This window comes from Danio rerio, chromosome 16, assembly GCF_049306965.1.
Source record: "Danio rerio strain Tuebingen ecotype United States chromosome 16, GRCz12tu, whole genome shotgun sequence".
Taxonomy (NCBI): Eukaryota; Metazoa; Chordata; class Actinopteri; order Cypriniformes; family Danionidae; genus Danio; species Danio rerio.
Genome location: NC_133191.1, coordinates 51,026,995 through 51,047,468, shown reverse-complemented (window position 1 = coordinate 51,047,468; position 20,474 = coordinate 51,026,995). Strand labels below are relative to the sequence as shown.

The following is a 20,474-nucleotide window of genomic DNA, read 5'->3' as shown; positions in this document are numbered from 1 at the left end:
ACAGAATGTTGCATTTACACACATCCACAAATTATAAGTAAATGCATCAGCTTAATACTCAATACTCAAGTACTTTTGAAAGGTCTACTATTCACTATTTTATTTATATAATATTTACAACTGGTACTTTTACTCGCACTACATTTTAGGCAAGTTTTGGTACTTTTACTTGATTATGATTTTTCAGTTCTCTTTCCACCACTGGTGGCCCATTACAAATTAATTAAAGTAAATAAAAGACTTTGTTTACAATGAACGATAACTGGACTGGAAGAACGAGTATAATTAGCAGGCAGGTCAAGGAAAACAGCAGGTTGCAAAAAGGTGTAGATGTGTACCGCTGGCGCAAAACAAGTTAAAAGGTTTTTTTACCTGATTTACAACCTTAAAGCAACAGAAGAGAAACAAGGTTTGTATTTTCTGTGATTTTTTTTTGCTTATGTTTCCCAAAACCGATGTAACTTGCTGCTGAACTAGTATTTTTTTTTATCATAACTGAGTTATACATTTGCCGTCAGTTACTTAAAGAACATTTACAGTTTACGTCTATAAAGCTGAAGCATGTTTTAACTGATAAAGTACACTGTAAAAAATGGTAAACCCTTAGAACTATACAGCCTAACTATGTTTTTCCCTTTCTTTTTCTTCTTTCATTAGTTTTACAGAGTATGATTTTCTAAAATACTTTTAAATAATAATAATTAAATAACTAGCTATTAACAATACATAACGTGATGATGTTAAGAAAATGTCAGCACTCTTTGCCTATAGAAAATAATATTTTCATTTTTCTTCGGCTTAGTCCCTTTATTAGTCAGGGGTCGCCACAGCGGCAGTGTTAATTTTGACAGAAAAGTTTGATTTAGTTTTAGTCTTTTGACAAAAATTCCCTTTGCAATTTCATATTTTAGTCTTGAATTATTTAGTTTTGGTCGACTAAATCTACTCTAGCGAAAGGCAATTCCATTTCAGTTAAGCAAAAGCACACACTCGGGTAAGTAAAAAAGATCTGAGTTTACCTTTGTGTGAATTTCAACAACAAAAGCATAGCATACTTCTCTGGTATGCTATAATGTCGCTTTAGTTTTGTTGTTTTCATCAGCTGTTTCCTCTCTATATGGTTTATGTTTTTTTTTGTCTTGACATTTAATGTGAATCTACCTTTTCTCTCAGCTGTTGCCATTTTATTATAGTTTAGTCTGGCAGCCCCAATGGAAGACGATGTAATCGCATCCTGCATCAACTGTGGACCAGTTACTTTTTAAATGTGTGTGCGCGTAATGCATCACACACCAAGATTAGTTCTGAATGTACAGTTAAAGTCAGATCTATTAGCCCACCCTGTTTATTTTTCCCCATTGTCTGTTTAATGTTGAGAAGATTTTTTTCAACACATTTTTAAACATAATAGTTTTACTCATCTCTAATAACTAATTTATTTTATCTTTCTTTCTATACAGCTTAAAGTGACATTTAAAGGCTTAACTAGGTTATTTGGTTAACTAGGCAGGTTAGGGTAATTAGGCAAGTAATTGTATATTGATGGTTTGTTTTGTAAACTATCACTAAATATATAGCTTAAAGGGGCTAATAAATTTGTCCTTAAAATGGTTCATAAAAACAACAAACTGCTTTTATTCTAGCCGAAATAAAACAAAGACTTTCTCCAGAAGAAAAAAATATTATCAGTCATACTGTGAAAATTTCATTGCTCTGTTAAATATCATTTGGGAAATATAAAAAAATCAAAGGCTAATAATTCTGACTTTAACTGTATATGTTCTAAAAAAAAAAAAAAAACTATCTCCCGGTCACATTCATGTCTCGTTTTTATTAGTCAACAAAAATGTCATTATATTTTTATTATAGTTGTCGTCACCATTTAATTTTTCATTAACACCACCAACTTATTCAGCATATGTTTTACACAGCGGATACCCCTCCAGCTGCAACCCAGCACTGTGAAAATAATAATAATATAAAAGTATAACAATAAAATAAAATGTTAATATCTTCATAAGGTTTTTTTTTTCTATTTTAAAGAAAGCTGGAAAACCTTGATCATTGACTTCCATGGCACTTTTACAATGTAAGTAAATGGTTACAGGTTTTTAGCTTTCAACAGATTAAAGAAAACCAAAGACATTTGGATTCACTTGACAGTGAGTAAACTTTCATTTAGGGTGAACTATCCCTTTAAGAACTTGTTGTAAACACAATACCAATGTTTCGTTATGCGCTATCCTCACCCTCAGAGAAAGAAGAAGATGGGAGTTCCTGCGACACTCTATGGGGGCTAGCCTAGGGGTGGTCGTCGCGGACACCGCCCTGACTACTCTGCCGCCCAGGTCGCCTCTATGGACGCGCCGGCCCTGCTGGACTGGAAGAACGAGTATAATTGACGCGAATTAAGCTCAAGGGAAAACAGCAGGTGTCAAAAATGCACAGTTCGTAGGCTACCTGATTTACAAACCTTAAGGCTTCAGAAGAAGAACGCTCTTACCTGGCCTCAAAGGGAAAAGAAGGTTTGTACGCCTTTCTCTGTGATTGCTTGATGTCGTGTGTGTTTACTCGCTACCTGAGCTGCCATACGATTGTTGAAGAAGCTGTCTAGTTATTACTGTTTCCCGAACTGTTGCAGAGATTTAACCACGGTGGTATGAGGACTGTTGTGTGATAACTTTAGCTAATTTAGTTTTTATTTCATTTTTGAGTGATGAATTTGGTATCATTTACAACATTACAGAACATTTACCGTTTACATTACAGCCTCTCTTTTACAGTCTACGGTTATAGACCATTAGCGATTTTACATAATAAAAGTATACTGTAAAAAAAAGTGAAAAACTTACAGCTGAGATGTATTTAATTATTTTTCCAACTTCATTCATTACAGTTTTACAGTGTATGACTATTTATATTTGGCAATTTTAAATGATCTGATTTTTAAAAAATAATAATTAAAAATATGTTAAAAAAAAAAAAATAAATAATAATAATAAAATTGCAGCAATCTTTTCAAAACTGGTTTGGACAGGCCTAAATTAGTGTTTGTATTGTTTTAGAGTTGTGTAAAGCAGGCAGAAGAAAAATAAAGAAATAAAAAAATATATATATTTATATTTATTTTTACATACAAATTTCATACATCACATATCATTAGAAAAAAAATATGAATCTGTTAAAGTTTTAAATTAAAAACCGTAGCATATTATCACTTTTTAGGCAAAACTGGCCAGCACATTCAACTTTCATCAGTCAGAAGTTGTCAATTTGAATACATAATAATATAAAAATATTATTAACTAATTGTTTTCTCTATGGGGCGAAGCAGTGGCGCAGTAGGTAGTGCTGTTGCCTCACAGCAAGAAGGTCGCTGGGTTGCTGATTGGAACCTTGGCTCAGTTGGCGTTTCTGTGTGGAGTTTGCATGTTCTCCCTGCGTTCGCGTGGGTTTCCTCCGGGTGCTCTGGTTTCCCCCACAGTCCAAAGACATGCGGTACAGGTTAATTAGATTGGCTAAATTGTCCGTAGTGTATGAGTGTGTGTGTGTGTGGATGTTTCCCAGAAATGGGTTGCGGCTGGAAGGGCATCCGCTGCGTAAAGGCATGCTGGATAAGTTGGCGGTTCATTCCGCTGTGGCAACCCCGGATTAATAAAGGGACTAAGCCGACAAGAAAATGAATGAATGAATGAGTTTTCACTATTTTAAAACAATACAGTAGCAAAAAAATACATCTCTTGCATCAGATTGTATGTTTTCTTGCACAACTGGATGTTGGACTCATGAAAAATAATTGTTAGCATTAAACAAAACTGATTAACTGAAGTCACACCGAAGCGACAGTCAACAGAAGATTCGGCTTGGTCATAAAGCCTTTTTCGATGGGTTATTTTCACTGTTTATGATGCATAGCAGTCAAAATAGGACAAGTGAGCTCATGTATGGGACAAATTCTGAACTTTTGTCAGTGAGGGGTGGGTCTTTCGAACCACCCAAACCCCCTCTGGCTACGGGCCTGTAATTATCAGTCACATACTGAGTAAAAGAATTTTAAGAACCAGTTAAACTGGAAACCAAAAGGGATATTTCCCCAAAAATTCAACATTTTGTAATAACTTGCACACCCTTTACTTCTTTCAAACTTAGCTATATTTGTAAGAAAGCTGGAAACCTGTAACCATTGACTTCCATAGAACATGTTAATGGGTACAGGTTTTCAGCTTTCTTTAAAATACCTTCTTTAGTGTTCAACAAAATAAATCAAATCATAAATTTTTGGAACCACTTGACGGAGAGTAAATGATGATTTGAATTTTTCATTTTGGGGTGAACTATTTTTTTAAGAACTTTTTGTAAATATGATACCAATGTTTCATTCTGTGTTGTCCTCGGACAGTGAAGAAGATGGGAGTTCCTGTGAAAATTCTCTTTCTGCTTCTGTGAGTATACAAACTGCATTAATGCTTTTATATTTGTTTTTAGGTGGGTTATTTGAGTTTGGATGAAAAAAAAAACAGATGCAATTTTTCTCCCTTTTCATATCCGACACTATGTTAATTAATTTTACCGTTCAAGTAAACCATATCTAACTTATTTAAAAGAAATCAAGATTCTTTTTTGGCATCAACATTTAATAATGTTACACATAAGATTTTGGTCAACCAAGCCTCTTCTCTTTGACTAATAGTTACATTATTTGACCATTAGAGGGCAGCCCAAGTAAAATGCATGTTTTTTAAATTATACACTCATCGGCCACTTTATTAGGTACAACTTACTAGTACCAGGTTAGACTCCCTTTTGCCTTCAGAACTGCCTTAATACTTCATGGCATAGATTCAACAAGGTACTGAAAGTATTCCTTAGAGATTTTGGTCCATATTGACATGATAGCATCACACAGTTGTTGCAGATTTGTCAGCTGCACATCAATGATGTGAATCTCTTGTTCCACCACATCCCAAAGGTGCTCTATTGGATTGAGTTCTGGTGACTGTGGAAGGCATTTGAGTACAGTGAACTCATTGTCATGTTCAAGAAACCAGTCTGAGATGATTCATGCTCTATGACATGGTGTGTTATACTGCAGGAAGTAGCCATTAGAAGATGGGTAGGCTGTGGCGTTGACACAATGCTAAATTGGCACAAATGGACCCATAGTGTGCCAAGAAAATATCCTCCACACCATTACACCACCAGCCTAAACTGTTGACACAAGGTATGATGGATCCATGCTTTCATGTTGTTGACGTCAAATTATGACCCGACCATCTGAATGTCGCAGCAGAATTCGAGACTCATAGGCACCCAGTGTGTTGGTCTGCTGCTGTAGCCCATCCGCCTCAAGGTTCAACTTGTGCGTTCAGAGATGCTCTTCTGCAGACCTTGGTTGTAACGAGTGGTTATGTGAGTTACTGCTGCCTTTCTATCAGCTTGAGAATTTGCGCCCACACAACTGCCACTCATTGGATACTTTCTCTTTTTCTGACCCTTCTCTGTAAACCCTAAAGATGGTTATGTGTGAAGATCCCTGCAGATCAGCAGTTTCTGAAATACTCAGATCAGCCCTTTTGGCACTAACAATCATGCCACGTTCAAAGTCACTTAAATCCCCTTTCTTCCTCATTCTGATGCTCGGTTTGAACTGCAGCAGACGGTCTTGACCATGTCTACATGACTAAATGTATTGAGTTGCTGCCATGCTATTGGCGGATTAGAAATTTGCATTAACAAGCAGTTGGATGTGTACCTAATAAAGTGGCCGGTCAGTGTATACCAAAACTACTGTATATTCTACCAGTTAACCTAAAGCTACACTGTTTAATAAACCTACATTTTATATTAACAATGTACTTTATTGTTGTTTTCCACAGGCTGCACAACAGCGTTCAGGGTGTGTTTACTGATGAAGCGACACTCGATCTCCCTAAAAATTATGTAATCGGCTGGATGGAAACTCTGAATGATGATAAGTTAATTTCTGAAGTCACTGTTCCTGGCACTCATGACACCATGGCTCTTCATGCCGGAGCAGTAGCAGAATGTCCGCCGTGGTTACTGGAGAATCAGCTGAACGCCGGCATACGCTACCTGGAATTGAGAGTGAAGGGGAGGAACCTGAAGCTTGTGCATGGTGTGTTTTCACAACATACAACATTCTCTGATGTCGTAGACACAATTAAGAGTTTTCTGTCTCATTATAAAACAGAGGTGGTGTTGGTCCAAGTCAAGCACGAGTCAAAGGGTCCATTTCCAGATGATATTGCAAATGAACTTAAAAATGATTCAGATTGTTGGGTTAGTGATAAAATACCACTAATTAAAGAAGTAAGAGGAAAGATTGTTTTTGTTCAGAAAAACAGCTTTAAATTAGGAATCCCTCTGCTTGAAACTGATGAAAAGGATGACAATAAAGTAGGTGATGTCAGAGTTACAGAAGCTAAAGATACTGAGCATCTGAATGAGGATTTAAAAGACTGTAAAGCTGATATTGTCGTGCTGAACTATTCAAGTGGCCCAGGCTGGCCTCTACTGAGACTAGACAAAGCACCAAGAAGTTTGTCGAAAGAAGAAAACTTTTGGCTGTATACAAGCTTGTCTCCACCGAATTCGAATCCTTGTTTTGGGATTATAGCGATGGACTGTCCAAGCTTTGATCTGATACAACGGATCATTGGTTTTAATTACTAGGTGTTTGATTGCATGTAATCACTATGTGTGACACGTGTTTGTCATGTCCGTGGTAAAGCATTGTCATAAATTGCCTTGTTTAACTCCAATTTTCAAGTCGTGAACTAAAGCAGCTCAGTTGAATAACAAACATGTATTAAAATAAACTGTTTGTGATTTATAGGCGTGAATGACGACTTTCCATACTTTCATGGTTATACTCTGCATCGTTTTAAAATTATAACCTTTTTTTGTCAAATAACACAGACACACACACACACACACACACACACACACACATAGATCGATTATATACAGTTGAAGTCAGAATTATCAGCTCCCCTGTTTATTTTTTCCCCAATTTCTGTTTAACAGAGTAGATTTTGTCATCACATTTCTGAATATAATAGTTACAACATAACTCATTTCTAATAACTGATTTTATCTTTGCCATGATGACAGTAAATAATATGTGATTAGATGTGTTTTAAGACACTTCTATACAGCTTAAAGTGACATTTAAAGGCTTAACTTAATTAGGTTAACTAGGAAGGTTAGGGTAATTAGGCAAGTTTTGTATAACGATGATCTGTCCTGGGGGCCTAATAAAGGGGGCTAATAATTCTGACTTCACCTGTATATATACATGTTCATTTAGTTTTTTTTTTTCTCACACTGTTGCACTATGCACTATAAGGTTTCTCTTGCTTCCAAACATTTTGTATAAATATCTGTATGTTTTTATTAAATCTATTTAATTCTACTGGTGATACATATGCCCACATTATCAATATTGTATACATTTAAGACATGAATTTATAGACATAGTGTGAACTTTAGTGCAGGCTTCTTCCCAATCTTCATTCAAATTATCAGACTGTTAATCTTCCTTCCATGTATTCAATATGAATTTTCAGGTGAGTTCATTGTCAGCAAACCATAAAACTCTGATATGATACCTTTTCACAGATTATCTTTTATCATAATGTTTTTTTAAAGATGAATATAGGGGTCTATTAGGATCCTTATCTTGATTTGCTTTAACAAAACTTCTTAATTGAACACATTTGAAAAAAAAAATGTTTTCTATTAAGATTAAATTTAAGCCTCAACTCTTCAAATTAAGTTTATTATTTAAATTTTTTTTTTTCAGATTTAGTTTTATTCGCTTATTCTTTTAAGGGGAATTCATTTTAATGCTTCAAATTAGGCTTCTAATTGATGTCAAGTTAAGTTTTAAATTAATATTGTTGCATATCAGTTGATTTCAGTTGATTCAAATAACACTCATTTAATACAAAAAAAAATAAAAAATATGGGTACACCTTCATTAATTATGATATGGCTCTTTAAAATGAGTAAAAGAATCTATAAAAGATTGTTTGCAATGAACGATGACTGGACTCGAAGAACGAGCATAATAAACGAGCATTAAGGTCAAGGGAAAACAGCAGGTGGCAAAAAAAACGCAGTTATCAGGTGTGGCCGCTGACGTGAAACAACGAGTTAAAAGGTTTGTTCCTGATTTACAAGCCATCTTAAACCCAGAAGAAGAAGCGGAAGAAGAAGGCTCTTAACTGCTTTGTGAACTGCTATAAAGTCTTAAAAGAAGAAGGTTTGTACGGATTTTTCTGTGCTTTCTAAAAACGATTTAACTCTGCTGAGCTATCAGTACGATGGATGGAGAAACTAGCTTGCTAGCTACAACTGTTTCCCCATAGATTTATAGCCTACAATCAGTGGTGGAAAAAGGACTGAAAAATCATACTTAGCCTACATAAGTAAAAGTATCATTACTTGCGTAAAAATGTAGTGCAAGTAGAGTAAAAGTATCTGTTGTAAATATTACTTAAAGTATGAGTAAACAGTAACCCTTTCAAAAGATTGAGGTAAATTAGGTTTGATATTCGCACAATTGTTCCTTTTAACGGCCCTTAAATTGTTTACCACGCTAAGTTGAATATTGAGTATGAAATAGCATGCAAGGATGACTTCAAAACAATATTAGCACTATGTATTTGACTGAACAATACTGTACTTATTTACTATTGACTGCTAATATGATTTCACTATTTAAAATTTGCAAAGAATACTTTTCTGAAATTATATTATTAATCAGAAAGTCCAAATGTGCGAACATAAAACCAACTTTACCTTTATTTCAAAAGTACTCAAGAGTAGTGAGTATTATGCTGTTAAAAGCAGATGCGTTTACATGTAATTTGAGAATGTGTGTGTTAACGTAACATTCTGTAGTGCATTAAGTTATTGTCCAGCAGGTACACAACATCATAAGACATTAATATTAGGTTAGATTTAGGTTGTCAGGTGACCAAAATTAAATGTCTTGCCAGCATTCAAGGACAACATTATTTTGATGTCCAATAATGATATCAAATGACGCTGATATTTGGTTGATTTTAGGTTGTGTTGTAAAGTGACCAAAATCCAACATGGAGCCAACATTTTAAGCCAACATCATATTGATGGCAAATACTGACATTTATTCATCAGGTATGGCAACCAAAATCCAACGTCTGACAGACGTCATAGTGATAACATCCACACAGTGCCACGCTGTAACTTCAATAGAATTTGATATTTGGTTGGTTTTAGGTTGGACGTTGAATCGGGTTGAGTCCTGACGTTGATTTTCATTTCCAAACAAAATGCAACGACCCCATGACAATAGGGTACAACGTCATTTTGACTGCTGGGTGTTTAAGGCCATTTCTGTCATCATACAGTAAACATCCGTCATCTTCTCATCAGTGACATGCATCTAAAGTCTCTAGTTCAATGAGTGTTAAGATTTTGAACATCTACTTGGACACTTTTAATGCTTCCAAACAGTTTACTGCAATTATAAGGCACACATGTCTTGACGTTGTTCATTATGAAGCGATTTATCTTCTATATGTGATTTGACTGGACAGGAATCACAGGACTGATTTTTCTAATCCCCATAGACAGGAAAAAGTAAAGTAGTGACTGTAGGTTGAAGGAAAGTAGTGGAGTAAAAGTACAGATACTGCACTAAACATGTATTCAAGTTACAGTAAAAGTACACACTTAGTAAATTACAATTTCTAAGGAAAACTACTCAATTACAGTAATTTGTGTATTTGTCAGTTGTTACTTCACACCACTGTCTACAATAAATATAAATAAGTAAATATCTATGCTGTTTCTTGAACTGTGAACTGCAGAGTTTAAACCACATTGGTAGAACCAGGGTGCGAATTATACATTGACCATAAGAGGTCACCTATTATTAGTAGTTTGTGTTAATAATAATGCATGCTTCAGTCAAATTCCTATATTTAAGTTAAATACATCTCATTGGTTATCAATTGTATTTACGTTGTCTGTGTTTGAGGGATACTGGGCTGATTCTGACCTTCAGGTAACCTCTAATGGGTTAAATTTAAGGACTTTTCAAGCACTTTCCAGGTGCATTTTAAATTAAATATGAGTTTAGGCTATACGTTTATTGAAAAACAACTATTTATTTTCAAGAAAAGTGCCTTTTGGACATTTACTGTATCTGTCTGTTAGATTTGCTGGAGTTTAGATTTTAAATTCAGCCCGCTGACTGAGTATTTTCCTGCATAATAAGGCTGCTGCATTCACAATGGTATAAACGGTTATAGGGGTGGTCAAATGTATATTTGTGGTATATTTATATTTTATTTATTTTATTGTTAATGTTATTATTTAAGAAACAGATTAATGTGAGCTATTTTTCAATGTTTACAGATTTGACCAAAATTATTATTGTTTCAAATTATTAAAACATTAATAAAATATTAAACATAAAATATTAAAACATCATTTTACATTATGTTCATATAAGACTGATTCTTGTTGGACATCGAAAGCACTTTATAGTGATAATGACCCTATAACAATGTGTTTATTTTTCTGTGCTTTCCTCAGACAGTGAAGATGAGAGTTCCTGTAAAAGTTCTCTGTGTCTTCATGCTTCTGTGAGTATAAAAAACAGCATTAATGGATTTTATTTTTATATGCCAAAATTAGGTAGGTTATTAGAGTTGGATGAAGGAAAAAAATCAGATGTATATCTTGTCCCTCTTTATTTTGAGACGATATTAATTAGTTTGCCTTTAAATTCAACTTATATCTCACTTATTGTAACAGCACTCATAAAAATAAAGACTCTTTCAAGAATTCACACTTAGCTAATACTTGATTATCAAGCTTGTTTGGCATGCTGTCCCGGGAGAGAGCCCTGAGCTTATAACATCGTCGAGCCTGGGGCTCCCTCCCGTTTGCAAGGCAAGAGGGGAGTTTGAGCTCAAGTAGATCTCGAGAACTCCCCTGCTGTAGTAGCTAATGAACAGATAGTGATTGCTCTTAAGAGATAGCTACTTACTAGGAGTATGCCTATGGTGCTGATTTGGATTAGTCAGTTAACTAAAGTTGCATGTTTTTGGACGGCGGGAGGAAACCAGGGAACCCGGGGAAAACCCAGGTGAGCACGGGGAGAACGTGTAAACTCTGCACAAAAATGTTGGCTGGCTTGGTGAGGACTAGAACCAGTGACGTTCTTGCTGTGAAGCAACAGTGCTAATCACTGGGCCACCGTGTCACCCATCTAGGAAAGGAGGAGGAGTAGGGGTGGAAGGGGGGTTTCTTCAAAACAAAGATGGCTGTTATATGGAACCTATGGTATTAATAGTGGCTTGGGAATCATCTGATTAGTGAATCATAAATTGAATAATGTGGGTCTGACTGCAAGCAATCATAAGCATGTGATCCTCTCGAAATTAGTTTATAAATAAACTTCACTTATTTATCAATGCTACATGTGCGATTTTGGTCAATCAATCCTCTTCTCTTTGACTATTATTGATTCGACTTTTAGAGGGTAAGCCCAAGTAAAGTGCATGTTCTTTAAATTATATACCAGCGCTACTGTATATTCTACCAATTAGGCTAAAGCTACACTGTTTAATAAGCCTGGATTTTTATGATAATGTACCACTTCATTGTTTTCCACAGGCTGCACAAGAGCTTTCAACAAGAAGTGTTCAATGATGAGGCGACACTTAATCTCCCTGCAAATTATAAAATCGGCTGGATGAAGACTCTGGATGATAGTAAGTTGATTTCTCACATCACAATTCCTGGGACTCATGACACCATGGCTCTTCATGGAGGACCAGCAGCAGAATGTCAGTCGTGGTCACTGGAGGACCAACTAAAGGCTGGCATACGCTACCTGGACTTACGAGTGAACGGGAATGATCTGAAACTTGTGCATGGTGTGATTTCACAACATACAACATTCTCTGATGCCATCGACACAATTAAGAGTTTTCTGTCTCAGCATAAAACTGAGGCAGTGTTGGTCAGAGTCAAGCACCAGTCAAACGGCCCATTTCCAGCAAATGTTCTAAATGAACTTAAAAATGATCCTGATTGTTGGGTTAGTGATAAAATACCACGAATTAGAGAAGTGAGAGGAAAGATTGTTTTTGTTCAGAAAAACAACTTTAAACTGGGAATTGTTTTGTTAGAAACTGATGAAAAAGATGATTATAAAGTAAGCCATGTCAAAATTAAGGAAGCTGAAATTACTGATCATCTGAATGAGGCTTTAAAAGACTGTAAAGCTGATATTGCTGTGCTGAGCTATTCCAGCGGCACAGGCTGGCCTCTGCTGAGACTAGAGAACACGCCTAAAAGAGTGGCAAAAGAAATCAACCCTTGGTTATATAATCATCTCCAAGACCTTTCCGAACAGAATCCAAAGGTTTGTTTTGGGATCTTAGCGATGGACTTTCCTGGCTTTGATTTGATCCAACTTCTCATTAGCTTTGATTAGTAGGTGTTTAAGCTTTTTCATTGCAGTGCATTTGTTAATTAAGCAATCACTTTGTGTGAAAGAAGTTTGTATTTTCGGTTATTCTAATGATAAAGCATTGTAATCATTGCTTTAATTACTTTTTTTCTCTCTGGTTCAGGGTTTTCTTTTAACCTTTTCAACTTTTCAACCAAGTATTCTTAAAAATAGCAGCTTAAATGAATAAGTCTATAAAAAAGTAACATGCAACATTATCCGTATTAGGACAGTCATCTATTTTTCCATGGTTATAATATAACATTTTGACAACCATACGTTTGTGAATATTTTTTGTTTCATTTGACTTTGAACTGGGTGGCATGGTGGCTCAGTGGTTAACACTGTCACCTTATGGCATGAAGGTTGCTGGTTTGAGTCCCAGTTGGGTCAGTTGGCATTTCTGTGTGAAGTTTGCATGTTGTTTACGTGTTGGTGTGGGTTTCCTCCGGGTGCTCCAGTTTCCCCCACAGTCTAAACCAGGGCCGGAGTGGGACTCCTTTTCAGCCCTGGAGTTTCAAGCCTCAGACCGGCCCACCTCAGTTCAAGTTCCTCAGTTCCAATTCAGTTTCTAATTACACTATCACGCTTTTTTTTTTTGAGAAAACAGCTGCTTTAGAACGTCAAATGTTCAGCAACCCTAACAGTATTATATGTCTTAACAATAAAAATGAAAAGTAACATACTCCGACGAGGATCAAACCCAGGTTGGTGGCGTCGTAATCTAACGTGCTAACCACTGGACCACAACAATTGTAGATTGAGAGGAGACTCATCTGAGTTGTATCATCATTAACCTGCAGGCTGGTTATATATAAAAAGAGCAGAGCTGTGGTAAAATAATGAATAAGGAGACTGTGGTCAAGTAAATAAATAAATTAATTTAAAAAGTGTGACTGCTGAGAGCAACAGATTCTGGAGTCACCGTCCCTCGCGGCCAAAAAACGGACCGGCCCACCAGGAATTCTCCTGGTCCTCCCGATTAGCCAATCCGGGCCTGGTCTAAACACATGCGCTATAGGTAAATTGAATAAACCAAATTGTCCGTAGTGGATGTGGGTGAATGCAAGAGTGTATACTTTCCCAGTGCAGGGTCGTTGCTGGAATAGTTGGCTGTTCATGACGCTGTGGTGGCCCCTGATAAATAAAGGGACTAACCCAAAGAAAATTGAATAAACGAATAAATGACTTTGAGCCTTTGCATGGTCAGAAACTCAGCACATTTTAGAAGATGCATAATTTGATCTCTTTTATTTATCCGTGATACACTCTTATAAGTGCGTGTGTGATGTTGTTTTGACATCAGTGGTTCTAAGAACAAACCTAAACATCCATGAAATATTTCCATTCCAGGGCACCTATGATGAAAATCATCTTTTTGAAGCTGTTTGGACAGAACTGTGTGTAGGTGTAGTGTGTCCACAGTTATATTGGAGTGATATAAACACAAGAAGTCTCTTTTTAATTTCCTGAAGTAAAAATAGGATCCAAATCCCTCCCATTTCTCATTTAGTTTGTGGACTTAAATCAGGTTTCAAAGGTTCCAACTCAGAAAGGCGTTTAAGGAAGGATTGGCATGCTGTCCCGGGAGAGAACCCTGAAATCGCAGATGGTTGAGCCCGAGGCTCCCGCCCGGTCAGTACGCATTTAAGGGGATCCGAGGTCAGGTAGGTCTCAAGAGCTCCCCTTAGAAAAGGGACGAAAAGAAGGAGATGGGGTGGAAGGGGGGATTCTTCCAAAATGAAGATAGAGCAATAGGGAGAAAGGATCCAATTATTGTAAGCTTGGATCACTCTGATTGGATTATTACTGATTACAGATGAGCAGCAAGTTGAGCTTAATAATGAATTAACTCCACAACAAATATATCTAACAACATTTGGAAAAAATCTTACTGTAGTAAGGGAGATCTGATTCTTTCTTGTCTGTCACTGTGCTGCTTGTGAAGTGAGACTGAGCAGGAGAATCTACATCCATCATAGCAATAGTGAGCAATATCTTTAGATGCGTTCCAAATCGCATATTTATGCACTATTCTACGCCATTTTGTAGTATAAATAATGTAAGCAGTGCGTTCACACTGAAAACTCTAAAAATAATAAGTGCACTTTAAATACCCGAATGATGCACTTATTCAACCGGTAAAATGAAGTGTGTAATGATGGACACTTCACGCACTCAACGACTGCTGTCGACTTCACACATGTTGGATTACTTTATTTATTTTGGATTGTGAAAGCTAAATTCTCCTACGAGAGTGATTTACAGCACCTCCCGATGGTGAATGCGGTTATACTCATGGCAAGTATTGTTTGGTTGGTAGTTTGGTCAATTATTTCGCTAATTTAGTAACCGTCAAACGTCATCAGGGAAACCGTTTAAATCTTTTAAAAAAGTCCATAAGTACATAGTGCATTAGTGTATAGTGTGGCATTTGGGACGCAGCTTTTGGCTCTGACATCCACATGAGAATGGTGGGTGGGAAGAACCAGCTCATTTTCTATTAAAGACACAGGCAAAAAAACAGCCAAAAAGTCAAAACAGCTCAAATTTCTAATGTACACAAAGGTATACTAAATGATCTAATGCGTGATTTGAGCTGAAACTTTACAGACACATTCTGGAGACACAAAAGACAGTAAAAAATTAATGAACCTTTATTTTTAGGAGTAAAACAGGGTCTTAAACTGATCTCAGTGCAGAGGTGTATGTGATTGTCTCTGCAATAAGTCTTCACTGCTATCTCAGTCTGAATTCTGTGTGAAATTTAAGATGTAACCTAATTTTGCAATTAAAATAAAGCAACTGTGCAATGACACTGCACTGATGCAAACGAGATGAGATAACTGAACAATAACAATATTTTCACACGTATTCACACGTACCACTTTTCTTGCTTTTTTTGAGCTTGAGTTTGGAGTTGGATATTGTGGGCACGCAGAAGAGAGGATTACAAATGTTTTTCACTATTCCAGAATTTCAAGTTTTTAAATTTAGCAGCTCAAATGATAAATTTATTCATTTTCCTTCAGCTTGGTCTCTTTATTCATCAGTGGTCACCACAGAGGAATGAACCGCCAATTTATGCAGCATATGTTTTACACAGCCAATGCACTTTAAGCCTCTACCCAGTACTGGGAAACACCCAAACACTCTTGCATGCATACACATACACTACGAGAAATCTAGTTTATTCAATTTACCTATACCCAGGGCCAGACAGAATCTGCGGGCGTTTTTTGCTATTTCTGCTGAGAATTTTGTAAAAAATCTGCAAGTTTCTGCGGAATTATTTTGGGAGTATCATAACTAAAACCTTAATATATGAAATAAAAAATAATATCTTTTTTACTTTTATTTAATGTTTAAATTGCACAATAGATTCACTTTATTTGGTAAACAAAGCAAGCCACTGATATAATATATCTACTAAAAGACAGAAAATATTACAACTTTACAAACTGCATTGTACATAAATCAGATGAACATTTTCATATTAGTCAATAATATTACTGTAATTAATTAAAAAAACTGAATAAATTTTGATTTACACACATTTACTCAAGTAATTAAACAGAATTAATGATGGGCTAAAAATCTGCGGAATTCGGCGCGCGCAGATTCCGTGTGGGCCTACCTATAGCGCATGTCTTTTGACTGCGTGGAAACCGGAGCACCCAGACGGAATGGGCAACTGACCAAGCTGAGGCTTCAAGATAGTGCACAAATGCATCCTCATTTCATTTAAACCTTTTTAATATGCTTTTAAACCTTATTCCCACACACGTGTTTCATCAAGAGGTCTGTTTGTACACTTGACCTTTTGTTTTTTAATTTCTTGGTTAATGCCAAGATGTTTATCAGTTGGTGTGGAAATACACACCAAGTTAGCAGCCAATCACGTGAGATCAGTGAGTTCTTAAAGCTCCCAGACTGAACTCTGCGCAGGAGCTGAAACAGAGCTGTGATCTGCAGGCGTTTCTGTTTGTGCATCCTAAAGCGTGAGGTATGTTTTATATGTAAATACTTGCATTTAAACCCAATAAATATCTGATGTTTTTAATTATTAACACACTTAATTCACCTGATTTAATTATTAATTCAAATTCAAGTTCTTATTCTGTGCCTTCCTCAGACAGTGAAGAAGATGGGAGTTCCAGTGAGATTTCTCTGCGTCTTTGTGCTTCTGTGAGTATAAAATTTTATTATTTATTCATTTATTCATTTTTCTTCGGCTTAGTCTCTATTTCAGAGGTCTCCACAGCGGAATGAACCGCCAAGTATTCCAACATATGTTTTACGCACTGGATGCCTTTCAATATACACTCATTCACACACACAAACACACATGCCAACATGGGGAGAACATGCACACTCCACACAGAAATGCCATCTGGCCCAGTCGGCACTTGACTGTGAGGCGACAGTGCTACCCACTGCGCCACAGTGCTGCCCAAAATTAAATAAATTGATTTATAAATATATATTTATGAATTGATTATTATTATTACTGTCCAAAATTGAGTGTGTTAGATGCTGAAGAATGGTTCTCTGATAAACATTTAACATCCATTAGACCTATTTATTGCACAAAACATCCTTTATTATAAAGGTCGCTAGATTTTTAAAATACGTGTTTAACTAACAGTTCCACCAAGATAGTTCTTCCATCTAGAGCTGGGGTGTCTAAACTCGGTCCTGGAGGGCCGGTGTCCTGCATTTAGCTCCAAATTGCTTCAACACACCTGCCAGAAAGTTTCTAGTATATCCAGTAGAGCTGGTGTGTTTGATTTGGGTTGGAGCTAAAGGGCCGTATCAAACACCCGGCACATTAAGTCGTAAGACGTGTTTCCACAACGTGTTGATATTTTCAGACCAATGCAACTTTAATTTTCCCGTTTTCCACCACGTTGTTTTAATAGCAAATCCATTTGCACCATTTTATGGACTTATGGGTGTTTCGGTCTAGAAAAGAGGTGTGTAAAGCTGCATTGTTGGTGCGTTGCTATTTTGAGGCACTAAAATAGACTGCGGAATAGTCCAACTAAAAGCAGGTCTAAAGTCCAGCGCAGAGCATATTGTGCGCCTCGCTTACACATTGCTTAAAACACGCAGGATATACAGCAATATGCAAATACCTTTACAAATGAAAAAGAATTAAAGGATTAAATTTTTCTTAAAAGATTATTTTCTAAATAAATATGTTTATTCATGTTTATTCATGGCAACTTGCTTTTGTATTATGTTGTTTATATTTGTTTTAATTAAAAACAAGGTTAACTTTGTCCACCTGCCAGGTTTTAGACCATGTGGGGCATAGCATGTGTTTGGAAATTAGAACTGAATTTAGAAATAGTTTTGAAACAAATTTTTGCACTAAACAAACTAAATTAATTATGTAGACTAATGGATGGCTGTGCGTATAACACCATTTCCTTATCCATGAAGGAGAGAAAGTGAAAGTAAAGTCTGATTGGAGGAGGCTCATTCTTTATTCTTGTGCTGCAGATGGTCTGTTTAACTGTTTTCTCTCTAGTGAAGCGTTTAGTTTTTCCACTTACAAAGTCCACCATGTAAATAGGTAATGCACCATGGCGCAATACAACTGACTCCTAAAGGGAATGGGAGATGAGACTGATTGTTTTATTCTCAAAACACACCCATAACTCATGAAGAGAATAAGCTCAACCCTGTTAGACCATAAGCTGTGGTGCTTATGCGCTTTGCACCTAGATCATTAAAATAGAGCCCAAACTCTCCAGGACAATGGCCCTCCAGGAGCAAGTTTGTACACCCTGATCTAAGACATTACTGAACCCCCCCCCCCCCCCCCCCCACACACACACACACATACACACACACACAAACACTTTAGACCTTTGTTTTTAAAATGTGCTTAATGTACTTTCATTTTTCTCCTCTGACATCCATTCAAAAGCTGCAATAGGCCTAATGCAGGTTCTGCATATCTGCCAAATTCCACTTGATTACTTAGGTCTGTTATTTCTCATTTAGTTCAATAATGTGACAGAAATTTCTCTGAAGCAACTTATACTTTAAGCTGTACATTTAGTTGTTTAATGCATCTCCTGTAAATTGAATTGTTGTTTCCCACAGGCTGCACAAGAGCTTTCAACAACAAGCGTTCAATGATAAGAAAGAACTCAAGCTCAGTGCTAAATATAAAATCGGCTGGATGAGGTCTCTGGATGATAATAAGTTAATTTCTGAAATCAATATTCCTGGTACTCACGACACCATGGCTCTTCATGGAGGACCAGCAGCAGAATGTCAGTCATGGTCACTGGAGAACCAGCTGCTCGCCGGCGTACGCTACCTGGACTTGAGAGTGTCTGGAAATAACCTGAAAGTTGTGCATGGTGTGATTTCACAACATACAACGTTCGCTAATGTTCTCAACATAGTTAAGGGTTTTTTGTCTCAACATAAATCAGAGACAGTGTTGCTAAGAGTCAAGCTCGAGTCAAAGGGCCCATTTCCAGACGATGTTGCAAATCAGCTTAAAAATGATCCTGGATGTTGGGTTAGAAATAAAATACCGCGAATTAGAGAAGTAAGAGGAAAGATTGTTTTTGTTCAGAAAAACAACTTTAAACTGGGAATCCCTATGTTAGAAACTGATAAAAAGGGTGACTATAAAGTAGGTAATGTTGAAAACAAGAAGGATAAAATTATTGAGCATCTGAATCAGGCTTTGGAAGCTTGTAAAGTGAATGAAGTTGTGCTAAACTATTCAAGCGGCACAGGCTGGCCTGTATTTAGACCAGACAAAACCCCAAAGAAAGTGGCCAAAAAAATCAACCCTTGGCTATACAATAATCTTGAAGGCGCTTCTAAAATGTATATAAAGCTTTGTTTTGGGGTCATAGCAATGGACTTTCCAGGCTTTGATTTGATTCAAGTGATCATTGGTTTTAACAGATTTTAATGGGTGTTTAGCTTAGAGCCCTGCATTTGAGCCTGAGCCTGCTTTAGAAGAAACTGCAAAACAAAGTTTAATGAGGCAAGTTTGAGATTTCCAGCAAAGTGCAATAGATAGCATAAAGAAAAAAAATGGCAAAGGCGAACTTAAAACTGAAAAAGTCAGGCAAACTTCTGGTCAACTTTTCAAATAGTGAAAACTTTAAATGATGAGAGAGCTCGTCATGCACAATGCACAACTTGTAAGTTGAGTAAACCCACTGTGGACCACATACCTGTACCGCTTGGATATCAATTTCACTTTTAAAAAAATAAAGCTTGCATTAAAAAAACTCCAAACATTTCTCTAAATTATTCTGATAAAAAAATGAAACAAAAAAACTTTTTATTAAATACAAATAAGGTCTTTTTTATGGCTGTAACATTATTTGGTGGAAAAAAGACAGGCTTATGTCGGACTTGGGCCAAAAATTTTGATAAGGTATTGGACAAAGGCAGGGCTACAGCCTGTGCATCTCGGGCCAGGGCTCAAATTTAAAGGGCTTTAGTTTAGCTGTAATTTTCTGTTCATTACAGTGCATTTGTTAACTAAGCAATCACTTTGTGTAAAATAATGTTTGTATTTGCTGTTATGCCATTGAAAAAGCATTTTAATCCATCTTTTATTGTTTTGCTCTGCTAATATTTCTGCTTCAGGGTCTCTTTCATTTTTTTTTACCTTTACAAGAGCAGCAGTTGAAAAAAATAAATTCTTCTTATAAGTGAATTCTTTCCTCTCTCATTTATTTATAACATATATAACAAGTGGTCTAGTCACAGATCGGTATAAACCCATCAGCAAATATGCACTTTTCTGTGATTTACAATGCATTTGTAAGTAAGTTATTGATTTATGAACATCTTTATGTACTGTTTAAAAAGAGGACCTTTAGACATTGCTTTGCAATGCTCCTGATGGATGAGTGGAGGAGTCTCTTTAATCTCTCGGGGTGTA

The 20,474-nt window shown here is 36.4% G+C and overlaps 3 protein-coding genes and 1 long non-coding RNA gene across 7 annotated transcripts in view; 3 read left to right on the top strand and 1 right to left on the bottom strand.

The window, feature by feature from the left end:
• The window catches only part of LOC141378318 (uncharacterized), a 37,151-nt gene extending 34,267 nt beyond the window's left edge, over positions 1-2,884 (bottom strand). Inside the window, exons 1-2 of one of the 3 annotated variants that reach the window (XR_012392530.1) lie at positions 2,504-2,884; positions 2,250-2,380 (exon numbers count right to left, since the gene is read on the bottom strand). This is a non-coding gene — a long non-coding RNA (uncharacterized lncRNA). The remainder of the gene's footprint in view (positions 1-2,249; positions 2,381-2,503) is intronic. The other 2 variants (XR_012392528.1, XR_012392529.1) reach the window with 2 other exon arrangements.
• On the top strand, positions 2,373-6,853 carry zgc:174938. Its single transcript, NM_001105700.1, is given in 3 exon segments — positions 2,373-2,525; positions 4,400-4,442; positions 5,877-6,853. Coding segments are annotated over 2 exon segments (852 nt in total). The 5' UTR covers positions 2,373-2,525; positions 4,400-4,407; the 3' UTR covers positions 6,694-6,853.
• Positions 6,854-8,056: 1,203 nt separating this feature from the next.
• si:dkey-152b24.7 lies at positions 8,057-13,737 on the top strand. 2 transcript variants are annotated; one of them, XM_068213825.2, is made up of 4 exons: positions 8,208-8,287; positions 9,097-9,186; positions 10,612-10,661; positions 11,698-13,737. In XM_068213825.2, exons 3-4 carry the CDS (start codon positions 10,621-10,623, stop codon positions 12,521-12,523), a joined length of 867 nt encoding a protein of 288 aa, XP_068069926.1. In that variant the 5' UTR covers positions 8,208-8,287; positions 9,097-9,186; positions 10,612-10,620; the 3' UTR covers positions 12,524-13,737. The 2 variants fall into 2 exon arrangements, with proteins under 2 accessions (NP_001373292.1, XP_068069926.1); NM_001386363.1 differs by lacking the exon at positions 9,097-9,186 and having other exon boundaries at positions 8,057-8,287; positions 11,698-12,816.
• A 1,615-nt stretch (positions 13,738-15,352) lies between these two features.
• LOC100000275 (1-phosphatidylinositol phosphodiesterase) lies at positions 15,353-20,244 on the top strand. Its single transcript, XM_009292655.5, has 3 exons — positions 15,353-16,544; positions 16,674-16,726; positions 18,656-20,244. The coding sequence occupies exons 2-3, from the start codon at positions 16,686-16,688 to the stop codon at positions 19,485-19,487; spliced, it is 873 nt and encodes a 290-aa protein (XP_009290930.1). The 5' UTR covers positions 15,353-16,544; positions 16,674-16,685; the 3' UTR covers positions 19,488-20,244.
• Positions 20,245-20,474: the final 230 nt, after the last annotated feature.

What these genes read in the sequence shown, in the direction of transcription:
- si:dkey-152b24.7 (XM_068213825.2), top strand. Translation starts at nt 10,621, where the DNA reads ATGAGAGTTCCTGTAAAAGTTCTCTGTGTCTTCATGCTTCT. An exon ending in CTCTGTGTCTTCATGCTTCT is followed by an intron (nt 10,662 to 11,697) that starts GTGAGTATAAAA and finishes TGTTTTCCACAG; the next exon opens with GCTGCACAAGAGCTTTCAAC.
- LOC100000275 (XM_009292655.5), top strand. Translation starts at nt 16,686, where the DNA reads ATGGGAGTTCCAGTGAGATTTCTCTGCGTCTTTGTGCTTCT. An exon ending in CTCTGCGTCTTTGTGCTTCT is followed by an intron (nt 16,727 to 18,655) that starts GTGAGTATAAAA and finishes TGTTTCCCACAG; the next exon opens with GCTGCACAAGAGCTTTCAAC.